This window comes from Schistocerca piceifrons, chromosome 4, assembly GCF_021461385.2.
Source record: "Schistocerca piceifrons isolate TAMUIC-IGC-003096 chromosome 4, iqSchPice1.1, whole genome shotgun sequence".
NCBI lineage: Eukaryota > Metazoa > Arthropoda > Insecta > Orthoptera > Acrididae > Schistocerca > Schistocerca piceifrons.
Window position 1 is genome coordinate 391,766,715 of NC_060141.1, and position 16,956 is coordinate 391,783,670.

At 44.0% G+C, this 16,956-nt stretch overlaps 1 protein-coding gene across 2 annotated transcripts in view; it reads right to left on the minus strand.

Moving 5' to 3' along the window:
* Positions 1 to 2,803: 2,803 nt before the first annotated feature.
* Positions 2,804 to 16,956, minus strand: part of LOC124795359 (neuroparsin-A) — a 150,488-nt gene continuing 136,335 nt past the window's right edge. The window contains exon 5 of one of the 2 annotated variants that reach the window (XM_047259353.1): positions 2,804 to 3,272. In XM_047259353.1, the coding sequence (XP_047115309.1) occupies positions 3,126 to 3,272 (147 nt within the window). In that variant the 3' untranslated portion in view covers positions 2,804 to 3,125. Of the gene's footprint in view, positions 3,273 to 9,383; positions 9,838 to 16,956 lie in introns of those variants that run through there. The other variant, XM_047259356.1, reaches the window with a different exon arrangement.

The following is a 16,956-nucleotide window of genomic DNA, read 5'->3' on the forward strand; positions in this document are numbered from 1 at the left end:
TAGTGGTTGAATTTCCAAAAATGCTTTAACAAGTATTTTTATTATTTCCAACTGAACAACCAAATGCCGGTTTCCGTAGTTCTAGCTTCAAAATTCCCGTAGTAGCGATATGTTTCCAGATATGTTTCATCTCTTCACTACCTTTTGAATTAAATTTCGAGCAATTCACGCCCCCCCCCCCCCCCCCCGTAAACGAAGCCTACACTATAAACTGCACACCCTTTCGAAATTTCAAGTTTCTATCCTTAGCGGTTTAGACTGGGCGATGATACACCCTCACCCACTTAAGGGTTAAATTTCCAAAAACAGGGAACCATGAAGTTTTTTCGTTTGTGACTGAGAAGCTAAATACCAATTTTTTTCGTAATTAAATATTTTCATGAAGACTTTCATTCCCTATTTCACGCCCGTAAGAGTTGAATTTCTAAAAACAATGAAACAGCATTTTCTAAAGTTCTAATCGAAAAACCAAATTCGCATTTTCATAGATTTACCCTTAAAATAATTTCATAATGAAAGATTTTCATAAAACTTGTCATCATCTATTGAACTTCCTTAATGGCCGAATTTCCAAAAATGCTGAAGTACGTAGACTTTTTTATTTCTGACCGAAAAGCCAAATACCAATTTTCGTAGTTCTGGATTCAAAACTGCCTTAGTGGCAACGTACCTTCAGAAAGCCTCTCATCCCCTGTTCACTCCCATAGAGATTGAATCAAAAAATCTCTACTTAAAGACGCCCACAGTATGAAATGAACACCTTCCGCAAATTTCAAGTTTCTATCCTTAGTGGTTTGGGACGTGCCATGATGAGTCAGTGAGGGAGTCGCTCAGTCTGGACATTACCTTCTATATACACTACTGGCCATTAAAATTGCTACACCACGAAGATGACGTACAACAGACGCGAAATTTAACCGACAAGAAGAAGATGCTGTGATACGCAAATGATTAGCTTTTCAGAGCATTCACACAAGGTTGGCGCCGGTGGCGACACCTACAACGTGCTGACATGAGGAAAGTTTCCTACCGATTTCTCATACACAAACAGCAGTTGACCGGCATTGCCTGGTGAAACGTTGTTGTGGTGCCTCGTGTAAGGAGGAGAAATGCGAATCATCACGTTTCCAACTTTGATAAAGGTCGGATTGTAGCCTATCGCGATTACGGTTTATCGCATCGCGACATTGCTGCTCCCGTTGGTCGAGATCCCATGACTGTTAGCAGAATACGGAATCGGTGGGTTCAGGAGGGTAATACGGAACGCCGTGCTGGATCCCAACAGCCTCGTATCACTAGCAGTCGAGTTGACAAGCATCTTATCCGCATGGCTGTAACGGATAGTGCAGCCACGTCTCGATCCCTGAGTCAACAGATAGAGACGTTTCCAAGACAACAACCATCTGCACGAACAGTTTGCAGCAGCATGGAGTATCAGCTCGGAGACCATGGCTGCGGTTAGCCTTGACGTTGCACCACAGACAGGAGCGCTTGCGATGGTGTACTCAACGACGAACCTGGATGCGCGAATGGCAAAACGTCATTTTTTCGGATTAATCCAGGTTCTCTTTACAGCATCATGATGGTCGCATCCGTATTTCGCGACATCGCGGTGAGCGCACATTGGAAGCGTGTATTCGTCATCGCCATACTGGCGTATCACCCAGCATGATGGTATGGGGTGCCATTGGTTACACGTTTCGGTCAGCTCTTGTTCGCATTGACGGCACTTTGAACAGTGGACGTTACATTTAAGATTTGTTACGAGCCGTGGCTCTACCCTTCATTCTATCCCTGCGAAACCCTACATTTCAGCAGGATAATGCACGAACGCATGTTGCAGGTCCTGTACGGGCTTATCTGTTGGATACAGAAAATGTTCGACTGCTGCCCTGGCCAGCACATTCTTCAGATCTCTCACCAACTGAAAACGCCTGGTCAATGGTGGCCGAGCAACTCGCTCGTAACAATACGCCAGTCACTACTCTTGATGAACTGTAGTATCGTGTTGAAGCTGCATGGGCTGCTGTACCTGTACACGCCATCCAAGCTCTGTTTGACTCAATGCCCAGGCGTATCAAGGCCGTTATTTCGGCCAGAGGTGGTTGTTCTGGGTACTGATTTCTCAGTATCTATGCACCCAAATTTCGTGAAAATGTGCCGGCCGCGGTGGTCTAGTGGTTCTAGGCGCGCAGTCCGGAACCGCGGGACTGCTACGGTCGCAGGTTCGAATCCTGCCTCGGGCATGGATGTGTGTGATGTCTTTAGGTTAGTTAGGTTTAAGTAGTTCTAAGTTCTAGGGGACTGATGACCACAGAAGTTAAGTCCCATAGTGCTCAGAGCCATTTGAACCATTTTTTTGCGTGAAAATGTAATCACATGTCGTTTCTAGTATAATATATTTGTCCAATGAATGCCCGTTATCATCTGCATTTCTTCTTGGTGTAGCAATTTTAATGGCCAGTAGTGTATAAAGATTGAAGAATAAGTTAGTGCAGAAACCTCAGAGTGCGCGAGTCGTACACGTACTTGCCCGACTTTTTGTATATAATTCGACTGTCCTTAATTTAAGTGCTATTTTCGCTCTTAATTGATCAAAGTTACCAGGTCATGGCTCTATCGTGCATCATACACACCAGGGCATTGTAACAACACTGGCTGTTTCGTAGTCAGATTACAGCAGATTTGTGTGCCTTGTCTCATCCATGTGTATTATGTTCATCAGGAAGCGTTTCCTCCGGTGATTAAGGGAAATAGGTAGACAGAAAGAGATGTATTAATCTAAACAAAAAAGACTTATTAGTGAACGTGTAGCAAATAATTTTTATTGTGCAAATATATCACAGAAGAGACCGAAAGTATCAATGTGATACATAAGTCTTTTTAACAAAATATAAACAAGACGGAATGAATGTAAAATAATATTGCATTGGCAGGAAAGCAAAAAAAATTTAATATTTTTCTTACGGAGGTAGTCAAATAATACGGCACAAACATATTTGCTCAGTACAGGTACAATCAGTGACACGTAGGCGAAACGAATAAATAGAGGCGTGCAGCGTGGTGGCGTGTCCGTGTGAGGTCCGACGCGTAATACTGGGAGCGGTGTCCGGGACGGCGGCCGACTAGCAGGAGTTGGGCGCTGCGCCCTCGAAGAAGAAGCACTCGAGGCTCTGCATGGAGCAGCCGCTGCACACGCCGCACCGGCAGTCCATGCCGTCGCCGCACTTGCCGTGCAGCTCGTAGGGACCGCCGCACTTGTCTCCAGGACCCTGCGCACCACACAAACAGGCGCCCGTCAGGCCTCAAACCTGTACACTTGGAAAATACAAGGGCTGAGCATTCTGTGGTACCGCAGAATCCTTCAGGAGCACATATTTCACTTCTACGCGGTCCCAAAATCTCAGAGAGGTAGCTGAACAGAGCTAGAGAAGAAGGCAGCTTCATGCTCCGTCTCCAAGTTCTCATCCCAACATGTATTTTTGGAACATACAAAACACATTACTGTTTTACTACCATACAATCATCCGAAGTGCCTAATTCTCCTCTGGCTCATAGTTCAAAGTCCCAAAATCTAGGAGAGACAGTTGGAGAAGGCTTAAGTGTTGCCAAAGTCAGAAGTTGGCTGTGTAATGCTGCTTCAAGTTCTCATCATCCTATCATCAACCTGTACACTAGAAGAGGATACTGTGCTACTGTACAGCGCTTCAGGAGCCTCTACGTTTCTTCGAACCAGATTGTATGAGATGCAAACATCTCGAGGAGGTGGCTGCGTGGCTCATCCTGAAGTTCTCATTAGCCTGCTGTCATTCTGTACACTCGGAAGACACAAGAACTGATCCTGGGTCCGGCCATCCTGATTTAGGTTTCCCGTGATTTTCCTAAATCGCTCCGGGCAAATGGTGGGATAGTTCCTTTGAAAGGGCTCGGCCGACTTCCTTCCTCGTCCTTCCCTAATCTGATGAGACCGATGGCCTCGTGTCTGGTCTCCTCCTCCAAAAACAACCCAACCCACAAGAACTGATCAATCCGCACTACTATAAAATCTTCCAGCAGTACCTATTTGCTCTCTGACCAATGTGACTGAGATCTCACAATGCAGGAGAGGCACCTGGATTGTGCTAGAGTGTTTAAAAGAAGGTGGCTGAATGATGCGTCCTCAAATTCTCGTTAGTCACTCATACTATCTACTAGCAAGACCAGATTGAGCATACTGTACTACTGTCTCGAACAGACAGTTCGACGGGACAAGAATATTGTGAAAGACGGCGGTTGCATGATGTGTCCTCATGTTCTCAAAATGGTTCAAATGGCTCTGAGCACTATGGGACTTAACATCTCAGGTCATCAGTCCCCTAGAACTTAGAACTACTTAAAACTAACTAACCTAAGGACATCACACACATCCATGCCCGAGGCAGGATTCGAACCTGCGACCGTAGCGGTCGCGCGGTTCCAGACTGAAGCGCCTAGAACCGCTCGGCCACCAGCGGCCGGCCTCATGTTCTCATCACTCCGCCATCAATCTGTATGAGGCCTGAGCAAATTACTCCTCCAGAAGGACCTACTGATCCTCTGATTCACGAACCTAATATTCCAAAAGTCTCGGAAACAAATTTGGATGGAGAGAGAGATAGAAAGCAGCTACGTGTTGCGATCTATAGAGTGGCAAAGAGAATACTTCGTGGCTCCACCAGTCTCCTCTGTGTTTCGCACCGAACTCTCCAACAATTCTCTCCCTTGGACATTCCTCCTTAGCTGAGTGGTCAGCGCATCTGACTGTCATGCAGTGGGCCCGGGTTCGATTCCCGGCCGTACTGCGGTTTTTCTCCATTCGGGGACTGTTGTGCTGTCCTTATCACCATCTCATAATTACCGACCGGCACGTCACCTAATGTGGCGTCGGCTGAAGACTTGCAACTCGGCAGCCGAACATGGTGGGAACTCCCGGCCATTAGTGCCATACGATCATTAAATTACTGATAGAGTGCAAGCTCGATTTGAGCAAGAACGAGGCAGAAAACTAACCGCAGCAATTTTTAAGGAATCATCCCAGCGTTCGCTTTAAGTGATTCATTAGGCATAACTAAAAACATTAATCTAGATGACTGAACGGAGATTCCAATCTTACCCCTACAGAATAAGAGTTGTAAGTCTTTAGCGTAACACAATCTTGCTTCATAAACTCAGACGGTGGTGGCAAGGCGATTAAAATTTTGTTCTTATGTTGTTCCTATACTACGACAATATTTTTTTCCGTAAGAAGCTCGTTCGAGAAAGACCAGTGTCTGTTATGCACTCAGACTACCGACATTTGCTGTTAAGCAATCAAAGAATGAGAACATCAACACAGTCTATCTGCATTCAGAAGAAATGTAATCGCGTGCTCTGAAAGTATCACGCAGGTGGTATGTAATTTATCAGCTACGTACGTAACGCTCAGTTTCTGCAGTCTCCTAGTCTACATTGTCGGGTAGACTTGTCAATACTGTGGTGTTGGCTGCTACTGAAGACATTGCCGTGACTGTATGAGTCTGTATATTAGAGCTCCTATGGTTAAACAACACTCCCCAACAGGTTTTATAATAGTTCCACTTGACTACAATGTTGGCGGATGAAAATGTTTCTTTTCCTAGAAAAAATTTGAAGTTCCTGTGTTATTTATGTGTGCTGTAGTTAATACACGATTAATATGGGCATGATCATTCGAGCGACACACATCGTTAGTCATTTCATGAGCACATAATTACAAAAATGTCGGAATCTTCAGTCGGCATCCAGAGGTCACTGCTCAGCTGCTGATTTATCTAGAAGGACAACGACTAAATTAGTCAACAGCACTGCACCTTCTTATCTGGTGTGCTGATCTCTTGCATAAGTACACCCTGCAGTCGGAGGCCAGTATGTAGAAGCCAGTCTCTGTAACATTGCGAAAGTTAATGGAAGCTGGCTGTAAAGTCTCTTGGTTCCATCAAACAGTGATCTGTTAACCTAGATGACAAATTATCTGTGCTGAGTCATCCTTCTGAGAGTTCCTGAGATGGTCTGATGGTAACACATCTCTCCTCCAGCATCTTTCGCGCCCCTCGAGTATCTCCTGTAAAGTATGGCAATTAAAAAAAAATATTATAACAGCGTTCTCAGCTGATGGTGCACATACAGCAGGAAACTTCGAAAAATTTCTCTTCCGTTATCGTCTGGATCTGCCTGCACTTAGGTGGCAGCTTCTGGCTGAAGAAAGTCAGCTGGATTAAAAATGTTTCTGAATCTATTAGTGACCGTGGCAGATGACGAAGAATCACCAAGGCAGAGGAGTAGGAGGGTTAGGATTTAACGTCGCATCGAAGAGGAGTTTATTAGGTATGAAGGACAGGTTTTGAATGGACAAGGAATGGGGGAGGCAACCGACTGTGTCATTTACAAAGAAACCATCTTGACATTCACCTTAACTGATTCAGGAAAATCATGGAAAAACTAAATCTATATTGGAACCCCCTACCTGTGTCTTAATCACTATGCCACCTTGCTCGATTCGAGACAGAAAAGATTGTGAGCATGTGGCCTCAGCTGATTGTTCGTCAAAAGGTAATGGAGAAGGCAGTCTATATAATGTGGAAGGGAGAAACTCTTGATCAGGTAGGAGTCATATTCCATCTGCCATTGTTCTTGTTGGTTAATTGTTGTACTGGGGGGAGCTGTTTAACTCACTTCCTACAGTACTGATGGAGATGTTAACTTAGATTTCTAAGTGGTGCGTTTAAAAAATTGTGACCAGCTCAGGCAAGTATCAGTGTTGGAGTCTGATGCATTGTCGGGAAAATGGGTAGTGTGTACCACAAAATTATGATGTAAGGATATCGGGTGATGTGGAAGTAGACGTTTATGCGCGGAACTTGTACACTTTGCTGCTTTATTGTCTTCATCCTAGAAGATTATCGTGTAAAAGCAAAGTGGCAAACGCAGTCTAGTTCTACTGCCAAAACCTCATGTTTTATTTTAAATATAATTGTGAGTGTGCGAAGAAATCCTTTAGGAACTATCAAGTACAGTGTTTTAATATTCTTTCTTTACTGCGGGTGTTGACACAGCCCTCGGCAAGAGCTAAGGAAAAACAAATAGTATAAGTTTTTATGTCTACGGATATGAGTTACTTAGAACTTACCAGGGCTAATCATAAGCTTTTAGCCTGCCGGAGTGGCCGAGCGGTTAAAGGCGCTACAGTCTGGAACCGCACGACCGCTGCGGTCGCAGGTTCGAATCCTGCCTCGGGCATGGATGTGTGTGATGTCCTTAGGTTAGTTAGGTTTAAGTAGTTCTAAGTTCTAGGGGACTTATGACCACAGCAGTTGAGTCCCATAGTGCTCAGAGCCATTTGAACCATTTTTTTTCATAAGCTTTTATTTATCGTCTAGAAATTTGTAGTTATTCAGTTATTTGTGTGGTTGTTTGCAGGTGCATGTCTGCAGTTCTGGAGCACACTGAAATCCCCCCCCTATAGTACCATAGCATGCCGCTTCAGGAGCCAAAACGAAGTGTGCAGCCCATTGATAAACTAGAGTATGCTGCCATAATTCGTTTTCGGCAGCAATGTACTCTTTCATCTTTGTCGGCCAATTAAAAAGACTTCTGATTCGTCTAGCCTGGCCTGACACAGCTGCAACATTTCCGCTGTTGCGGAAAACGAATTATGACACGATACTCTACTCTGACTCTACTATTACTTTGCTATGGCTTCTCTAGTGGCACACTACGGTACTGTACTGGGGGAAATTCAAAATATAGACGTATACCTACAGAAAACAAGAAAATTGATCATGTAACTTTATTTTTCGAGGTATAATTTAAATTTTATGACTACCTCTCGTGTGTATTACGGTGGTATAATCTGGCGTATTAACCATGGGCGTGTGCTATTCCCAGGCGTTTGCTCAGAAGAAATTTGTTTTAGATTCTGATAATAATCTGTAGGCTGTAAAATGTAAATTTTCTCTGCAGGAAATGTCACAATTAATTTAATGTTCCGGGCTATAATGGCGTGGCCGAATGGATTTCACATTTAAACCCATGGTTTCGTCCCCATCTGTGGAGGACATTTTCAAGTGGGATCGTAGCTTCTTTGAGTGTTCGACTCACAGCCTAGCTCACTACTGACTGCAGTAAAATTCCGTTTATGCGTGTTTCCGCGCAGTGGCATGACGTCACTTGTTGTGAGTACCCCAGCGTAATTGGACGTTGTCGATTGCCGTCATTCGCTGTTGCTATGGTAGCTGAGTCTTATCGACACGGTAGCTCAGCATGTTCAGTCAGAGGGCTGCTGACCCTCTGTAATAAAAAAAACTGAGTAAAGTGATCAACGATCAACTTGAACGGTTGTCTTGTGACGTCCGCCCACACCAAACGCAACGAACAATACCGAACAAAATGAAAAATAAAAGTGGTCAGCGCGACGGAATGTCATACCTAACGGCCCTGGCTCGATTCCTGGCTGCGTCGGAGATTTTTTCCGCTCAGGGACTGGGTGTTGTGTTGTCCTTATCATCATCACTTCATCCCCATCGACACGCCAGTCGCCGAAGTGGCGTCAACTCGAACGACTTGCACTAGGCGACTGGCCTACCCGACGGGAGGCCCTAGCCACACGGCATTTCCATTTTTGCTGTTGCTATCAGCCGGCTGGGGTGGCCGAGCGGTTCTAGGCGCTACAGTCTGGAACCGCGAGACCGCTACGGTCGCAGGTTCGAATCCTGCCTCGGGCATGGATGTGTGTGATGTCCTTAGGTTACTTAGGTTTAAGTAGTTCTAAGTTCTAGGGGACTGATGACCTCAGAAGTTAAGTTCCATAGTGATCAGAGCCATTTGAACCATTTTTTGTTGCTATCATCTGTGGTGGAAGGCTGGTACACATCTTCTTCTTCTTCTACGTCCCGGTGCTAAAGAAGATGTGTACCATCACCATGGGGTGATAGCAACAGCAAACGACGGCAATCGGCAGTGGCCAATTGTGCTCGGATATTCAAAACCTGTGACGCCATGTCACAGTGTGGAAGCACGTGTAAACGGAATATTGTTGCAGTCAGTAGTGAGCCAGGGTGTGTATCGGGCACTCAAAGAAGCTACGAGCCCCCTTGAAAATGTCCTCCACAAATGAGGACGAAACATTGGGTTTAAATGTGAAATCCATTCGGTCATGGTATAATAGACTAGAAAATTTTACGAATTGTGAATCTGTAGGCTGTCGTACTTGACTTTTGGGTGAAAGCGTACCCACATGGGGAGAATAAGATACAGTATATTAGAAGTGGGAAACATCTATAGAGGAAACTGGATGTGGGGAATTTTAAGACGAGAAACAGAAGGCCAGAAGCAAAGAAAAAGGCAGGAGATTTCGTTGCTTCAAAATATAATTTTTTATTCAGTCAGTGATTCAAAGGCAGTCGGGTATCAATGTGATACACACAGCAGGACAGTTACATGACGCAACCAAATAAACAGCACTTTTACTGAAACTTAAACAAATGGGAAAGACCAAACGCAAGTCTACTTCGTAGAACACAAACGGCACTGTACAAAATAAATAGACTAGATTGAGATCGCGTGACAAAACAGGAACGAAGCAGGGGCGTCGGCGAGGGGTGGGCTGTGTCACCGCCGGCGCCCCCTGTAATACTGGTGCCAGCCGGAGAAGACGCCGCGCCGCGCCGCCTAGGGACAGGTGGTCGGGGTGCTGAAGTCGGAGTAGCACTGGAGCGTGTGCATCGAGCAGCCGGTGCAGCGGCCGCAGTTGCACTGCAGGCCGTCCCCGCACTTGTTGAAGTTGTTGCAATGCTCGCTAGGACCCTGAAACCCAACGCCGTCGGTCACGTGAGGTGTAGGCTGGTGACGTATGCACCTGCACACACTCGCCTGGTTACCAGCACCTTGCGAACACGCTACCCCACCTGCAAATTAGCTAAGGCCAGCGTGAGGAGTTTAAGCGTACAAGAAGCTTGGTGTTAACACAGAATACAAGTTCTCAGACCTAAATAACATAAATAACTGTTGCAACACGTGAGGCAATACTGACTTTACGACTTATCTTAGAAGAAAGATTAAGGAAAGGCAAACCTACATTTCTAGCATTTGTAGAGAAAGCTCTTGATAATGTTGACTGGAATACTCTCTTTCAAATTCTAAAGGTGGCAGGGGTAAAATACAGGGAGAGAAAGGCTATTTACAATTTGTACAGAAACCAAATGGCAATTATAAGAGTCGAAGGACATGAAAGGGAAACAGTGGTTGGGAAGGGAGTGAGACAGGCCTCTCCCCGATGTCATTCAATCTGTATATTGAGCAAGCAGTAAAGGAAACAAAAGAAAAATTCGGAGTAGGTATTAAAATCCATGGAGAAGAAATAAAAACTTTGAGGTTCGCCGATGACATTGTAATTCTGTCAGAGACAGCAAAGGACTTGGAAGAGTAGTTGAACGGAATGGACAGTGTCTTGAAAGGAGGATATAAGATGAACATCAAAAAAAGCAAAACGAGGATAATGGACTGTAGTCGAATTAACTCAGGTGATGCTGAGGGAATTAGATTAGGAAATGAGACACTTAAAGTAGTAAAGGAGTTTTGCTATTTGGGGAGCAAAATAACTGATGATGGTCGAAGTAGAGAGTATATAAAATGCAGACTGGCAATGGCAAGGAAAGCGTTTTTGAAGAAGGGAAATTTGTTAACATCGAGTTTAGATTTAAATGTCAGGAACTCGTTTCTGAAAGTATTTGTATGGAGTGTTGCCATGTATGGAAGTGAAACGCGGACGATAAATAGTTTAGACAAGAAGAGAATAGAAGCTTTCGAAATGTGGTGCTACAGAAGAATGCTGAAGGTTAGTTGGGTAGATCACATAACTAATGAGGAGGTATTGAATAGAATTGGGGAGAAGAGAAGTTTGTGGCACAACTTGACCAGAAGAAGGGATCGGTTGGTAGGACATGTTCTGAGGCATCAATGGATCACATATTTAGCATTGGAGGGCAGCGTGGAGGGAAAAATCGTTGAGGGAGACCAAGAGATGAATACACTAAGCAGATTCAGTAGGATGTAGGTTGCAGTAAGTACTGGGAGATGAAGAAGCTTGCACAGGATAGAGTAGCATGGAGGGCTGCATTAAACCAGTCTCAGGACTGAAGACCACAACAACAAATAACATTATTGGGTGATTAAGCCGCATTGTACACCGAGTAATGGGATAGCGATATGCACTTGTACGGATGATGGCACCGTCATGTACACAAGGTATAAAAGGATAATGCATTGTGGAGCTGTCATTTGTACTCAGGTGATTCATGTGAAAACGTTTCTGACGGCGTTATATCCGCACTTCGGGAATTAACAGACTCTGAACAAACAACGGTAGTTGGCGGTAGATGCATGGGACATTTCATTTCTGAAATTGTTAGGAAACTCAATATTCCGAGATCAAGAGCGTGCCGAGAATACCAAATTTGAAGTATTATCTCTCACCAGGGGCAGCACAGTGATATTTTTTTTTTTTGCCTTACTTAACGACCGAGAATTGTCAGTGCTAACAGACAAGCAACACTGCACGAAATAACTGCAGAATCAATGTAGGACGTACGAAGAACGTATCCGTTAGGACAGTGGGGCGAAATATGTCAACAACTGTCTATGGCAGCAGTCGATCGACGCGCCTCTCCTGGGCTCGTGACCATACCGTCTGGATCCTGGACGACTGGAAAACCGTGGCCTGGTCAGATGAGCACCGATATCAGTTGGTGAGAACTGATAGTGCGGATCGAGAGTGGCGCATACCCCACAAAGCCGTGGACCCAAGTTGCCAACAAGGCACTGTTCAAGCCAGTGGTGGCTCCATAATAATTTGGGCTGTGTTTACATGGAATGAACTGGGTCCTTTGGTCCAAGTGAACCGATAATTACTGCAAATCATTATGTTCGGCTAGATGATGGAATTTCTATGGATGGTAGTGCGCCATGTCACCAGGCTACAATTCTTTGGTTTGAAGAACATTCTGAACAGTTGGAGCGAATGATTTGCCCACCTAGATCGCCCGACGTGAGACATAGAGAGGTCAGTTGTTCACAAATTCATGTACTGCAACACTTTCGCAATTATGGACGTATATACAGACAGAGGCAGCATGGCTCAATATTTCTGCAGTGGACTTCCAACTTAATGAGTCCATGCCACGTCGAGTTGCTGCACTTTGCGGGGCAAAAGGAGGTCCAACACGCTATTAGGGGGTATCCATGACATTTGTCACCTCAATAATATTTATAGGCACTTCTAGTGCAACCTAAAATCATGCAGAAGAACGACAGATGGTCACGAACGTGTCCCATCTGCAGCCTGCTGATTCGGTCTTCTTCGCACTCGGACAACGTTTTATACTCCACTGGACAAATCAGCCCGTTGTCGTAGCTTCTTTCTAAAGAGAACCTTGCCCCTTGAGTCTCTCAGACTCGTGGGCAGCTCAGTAATACGCATTCCCACTTCGCATTGTCTTGTAGGCTCAGCCATTGAATGCATAGAAGCACAATTCCCTGTTCGATTTAAGGATACCAGGACCAGTCTACCAAGGCGATTGATTGAGGCTTCTTTTGGACATAAATTCTAAGCTATTGTAGCCCATTGGTAGTTTTAAGTTGATACAGATAGCCGATAAAAGCAATCTGAGGGCAACGTTTGCGGGTCCCTTGAATATTCCACGTTCAGTAGGGAAGTGCCTCCACACTTCTCCCTCCATCCTCACCCTGATTCCGTTCTATTGCATGTCACTCTGTATCAGTACCCTACACGAATGGTGATGCAGAATGCCTGGTAATCTGCATGGACAGCAAGTTTCTCCCTCAGACTTCTGCACCATTTGCGTAACAACGAAGGTGCTTCGGAAAGAAGGAGTGTATTCCAAGCAAACGGGCAATGTATGTAATTCAAGCAACTGTGGTAGAACTAATGAAGATATTACCCGAGGAGAAATACTGGTTAAACAAATTGCTGTACCGTTACCGACATGTGTTTTCACCACATCTGGATGAAATAAGACAATTTTATTTTGAATTTAAAGTGAAACTTAACTTGACTTTCTCCATTAAACGATATCCAATCCCACTCAAAAAGAGGGAGGCGGTGGCTAAGGAAGTCCAATGCATGCTGTATGGATACGTCACAGAGCCAACAATAAGCCGCTACAGTAACCTCATGGTGACTACTTTCAAGAACGATGATACAATGCGGTTAGCTCTCGAATTTCGGAAGCTGAATCAAATCGTGGGGGAGGACAGAAACCGGCCAGAATTAATAGATGAAGTCTTAAGAGATTTCACAGGGGACAGATGCTCATTAGTCTCGATATTACATCTGGGTATTGGAAGAATAAGTTAACACAGGCTTGCAGTTTACGAGGTTACCACTTGTGCCACTTGTAAGAGTTCCGGAAGATGTGTTGGGTCTCAGCCTAGAAAGTAAGGTCATCACCTGAATATAGGACATAACTAACTCCACACAAAATGTGTGGTAAACAAAACGTATCGAGCCTCATTGTGTAACTTCACTGGATGGAACACTACTAGGACAGGTATCACAAGAAATGGAAGATAGAGCAGTGACTGTGGACTAACAACAGTTTGTATCTGGGCGAAGGCATATGAAAGTTTTCGGTGACATAATCTGTTGAGAGGGAATAATGTCCGATCCCAACAAATTCAGTGCAGTATGCTACATTTCAGTAACCATCAATGTACTTCAGGTATGTTATTTTACGGGAATAGTGGGATTCTACAGGCAGATTATCAGCCCTCGCGCCAGCCGGGGTGGCCGAGCGGTTCTAGGCGCTACAGTCTGGAACCGCGCGACCGCTGCGGTCGCAGGTTCGAATCCTGCCTCGGGCATGGATGTGTGTGATGTACTTAGGTTAGTTAGGTTTAAGTAGTTCTAAGTTCTAGGGGACTGATGACCTCAGAAGTTAAGTCCCATAGTGCTCAGAGCCATTTGAGCCATCAGCCCTCTCCAGGAAGAACGTTTCTTGTAAGTGGATAGAGCTATTGAACAGGAGTTTCGTAGGATCAAGGAGGAGTTAGGCAATGCATGAGTTTTAGCTCATCGTGATCTTGCACAGCTGTTTAATCTTACGACGGACAGTTTCTGTTGGGGACTCAGTGAAATGCTCTGGAAGATGAAATGGGACGACAGAGCTATGGAAGACGAAATGGGCAGGAACACAAGTCTATAGCGTTTGCGAGATGGATGCTGTATAAGAGCAAGAGGGATAATTCCTAAATCAAGCTCAAAGCATTACCCATCATATAGATAAGCACCGTGTTGACGTTTATTAGCAGTTGAGTTACTTATAGGAAGTATTTGCCACTACAGATGTTTAGATATAGGAGTAGCATGTGAGTAACTATGAATGTATTAGGATAATCGCAGGAGAAAACTTTATTTGGTATTCTGTGATCTCAAAGTAATAAAAATATATTTTGTTGTTCAGTGGTAAACAAAACGTATCGAGCCTCATTGTGTAACTTCACTGGATGGACTTCGATATGAAGATCAGCTGAATTTTCTTTCATTCTTTTCTTAGTATTTCACAACTACAAATTGATTTGGCACATGGCCTCGCACTCTGGCAACCTGTGGGGCAGTGTGCGAGGCAAATGAAGGTGCTCAGCCAAACAGGTGCTGGTACTAAGAAGAAAGAACTTATTTCCCCCTCTCGACCATCCACCACACACACACACACACACACACACACACAAGAATGACAACAGTTATCTCACAAACAATAGCTCAGCTGGAACAGGATGGTCGGAAACAGTGTGAGAACGTTGTAAGGGTGTTTCTCGGTAGGTTCAGCTAAGAAATAATTACTGGGAATAAAATTCGAAACACAGCCCCGTTTCCGAGTTAAATGGCCTTGGGGTTTGCCAACCAGACCGCTTCGCGCACAAATTCAAGCTGCTCGCCGGAGACGGTGTCGCCAAACATGCTTATAGTTTGGTTTCTTAAAGCTGAACAACAGAGCGAGACAAAAACTGGACCTGGGACAGTAATAAGGATCGAACCCCAGCCAAAGGCGGAGTGGTCTCGTGCTCTGTCATCTACGCTATGAGAACAACTGACTGTATCTAGTGGGCTGCTTGAACGTGCTCGCGCCACAGCCTGATTGGCTACCTTCAATGCTAATTAGCTCGGAAGCGGTGCAACGTATCAAATTTTTCCTTAAGATTTATTCCTCAACACAACCTACACTGCAACACCCTTAAAAGCTTTTCAGACTGTTTTGACCACCCTGTACAATCGAAAAAATCAGAATAACCATTCCGAATTCGCCTTAAGTGACATACAGCAACTATGCAAAACTTAAATTTTGATTGAGAATTTCTAATATAGAATCTTTTGGAAGTAAGTTTTGTCAGAAAGAATGTGTCCTTAATAGTAGGTCTAATGTAAGAGTGATATTTTTCTGTGCTTCTGCGAGATATCAAATAATTTTATTCCTCGGACGTACACAATTGTTCTGCCAATGACAGACATGTCTCTAAACTGTTGGAAGTATCATCAAAAGCGTCTCGCCGTTAGTGTGTAAAAAAAATGGTTCAAATGGCTCTGAGCACTATGGGACTTAACATCTATGGTCATCAGTCACCTAGAACGTAGAACTACTTAAACCTTACTAACCTAAGGACATCACACAACACCCAGTTATCACGAGGCAGAGAAAATCCCTGACCCCGGTTAGTGTGTTAGTTTCTGAAGAGTTTCAGAAATTTCATTTTATCAGTGCACTCTGATAAGTGCATACGAAATTGAACGGTTGTTCGCAGAAAGATTATTTTTGATTTATCACTGAGAGTTTGTGATTTCGTGCTACCTAAGATGGCGACTAACTGTTAACTAAAGCACACAGGAAAATGACCACTGTGTTTTCCTTTGCGTCCAGTGACATACATAAATATCTGTAAATACTGAAACTTCGTCCCTACATGAACTTTGGTATGCCCTCGTTAGTTTCTAATGGATCCCTGTTAATAGAAAACTGTTTGTAATCTGCTAGTTCCTAAACAGATACATAAAGTTGTAGAGTATTTGTGTGAAGAGTTACAGATTTTGCTTTGGTTATATCCTGAATTTAATTTAGACACGAAAGAATCTTGAAATCAACGGAGAAAAATATTCAGAGTACATGCATATCCAGACAACTACAATGGAAACTCGCTATACCTCTTCTAGGAACACACGGGCCTCCGGAAAGGACTTTTGTATAAAGTCACGCCTGTATCATAGAGTAACTGAGGACTATCAAAATCCATGGACAAGGTGCCTATTCTTTTTAACTCAGGTTCCACGTGATGCTTAACAGACAGGACAAAGTAATGGAGCTACAGCTGAATCAAGCCGAAGTATTGACTTTAGTGATCTATTTACTTTCTCAGATCTGTCGCGATTCTTTCATTTCCAATACCAATTAGAGGCACAATTTTGATACTTCTGTTACTTCATGACACATTATAATGAGCGTCAGAAAAACATCATATCCCAAGCAACGACGACATATATCGAGGAGTAAGAAAGACCCAAATATAAACATACTATTTGTAAATTTTAGTCACATTATTGTGTTCCAATCAAGTTGTAAATTAAGCTAAGATTTTCTGATAGCTTCCATGATAATGATTCAGAACTGAATCTCCTCAGTTTACTGGCTTTTGCAAAGTGTTCTAGAATATGAGACAAGAGAGAAGTTTACTAAGAAAGTTGATGAGTGAAGTCATCACATCACTGATGACAGTGATGAAGCAGATGTACGTAACAAATTTTCTCCTACTCTACCACTTAGCCCTCACTTTCGCTGGCAAACGAAACAGGGATATTATGTACTTTAATACCTCTGAAACATCTCACTCGTCAGTTCCGCGAAGTAGGGGACAATGTTA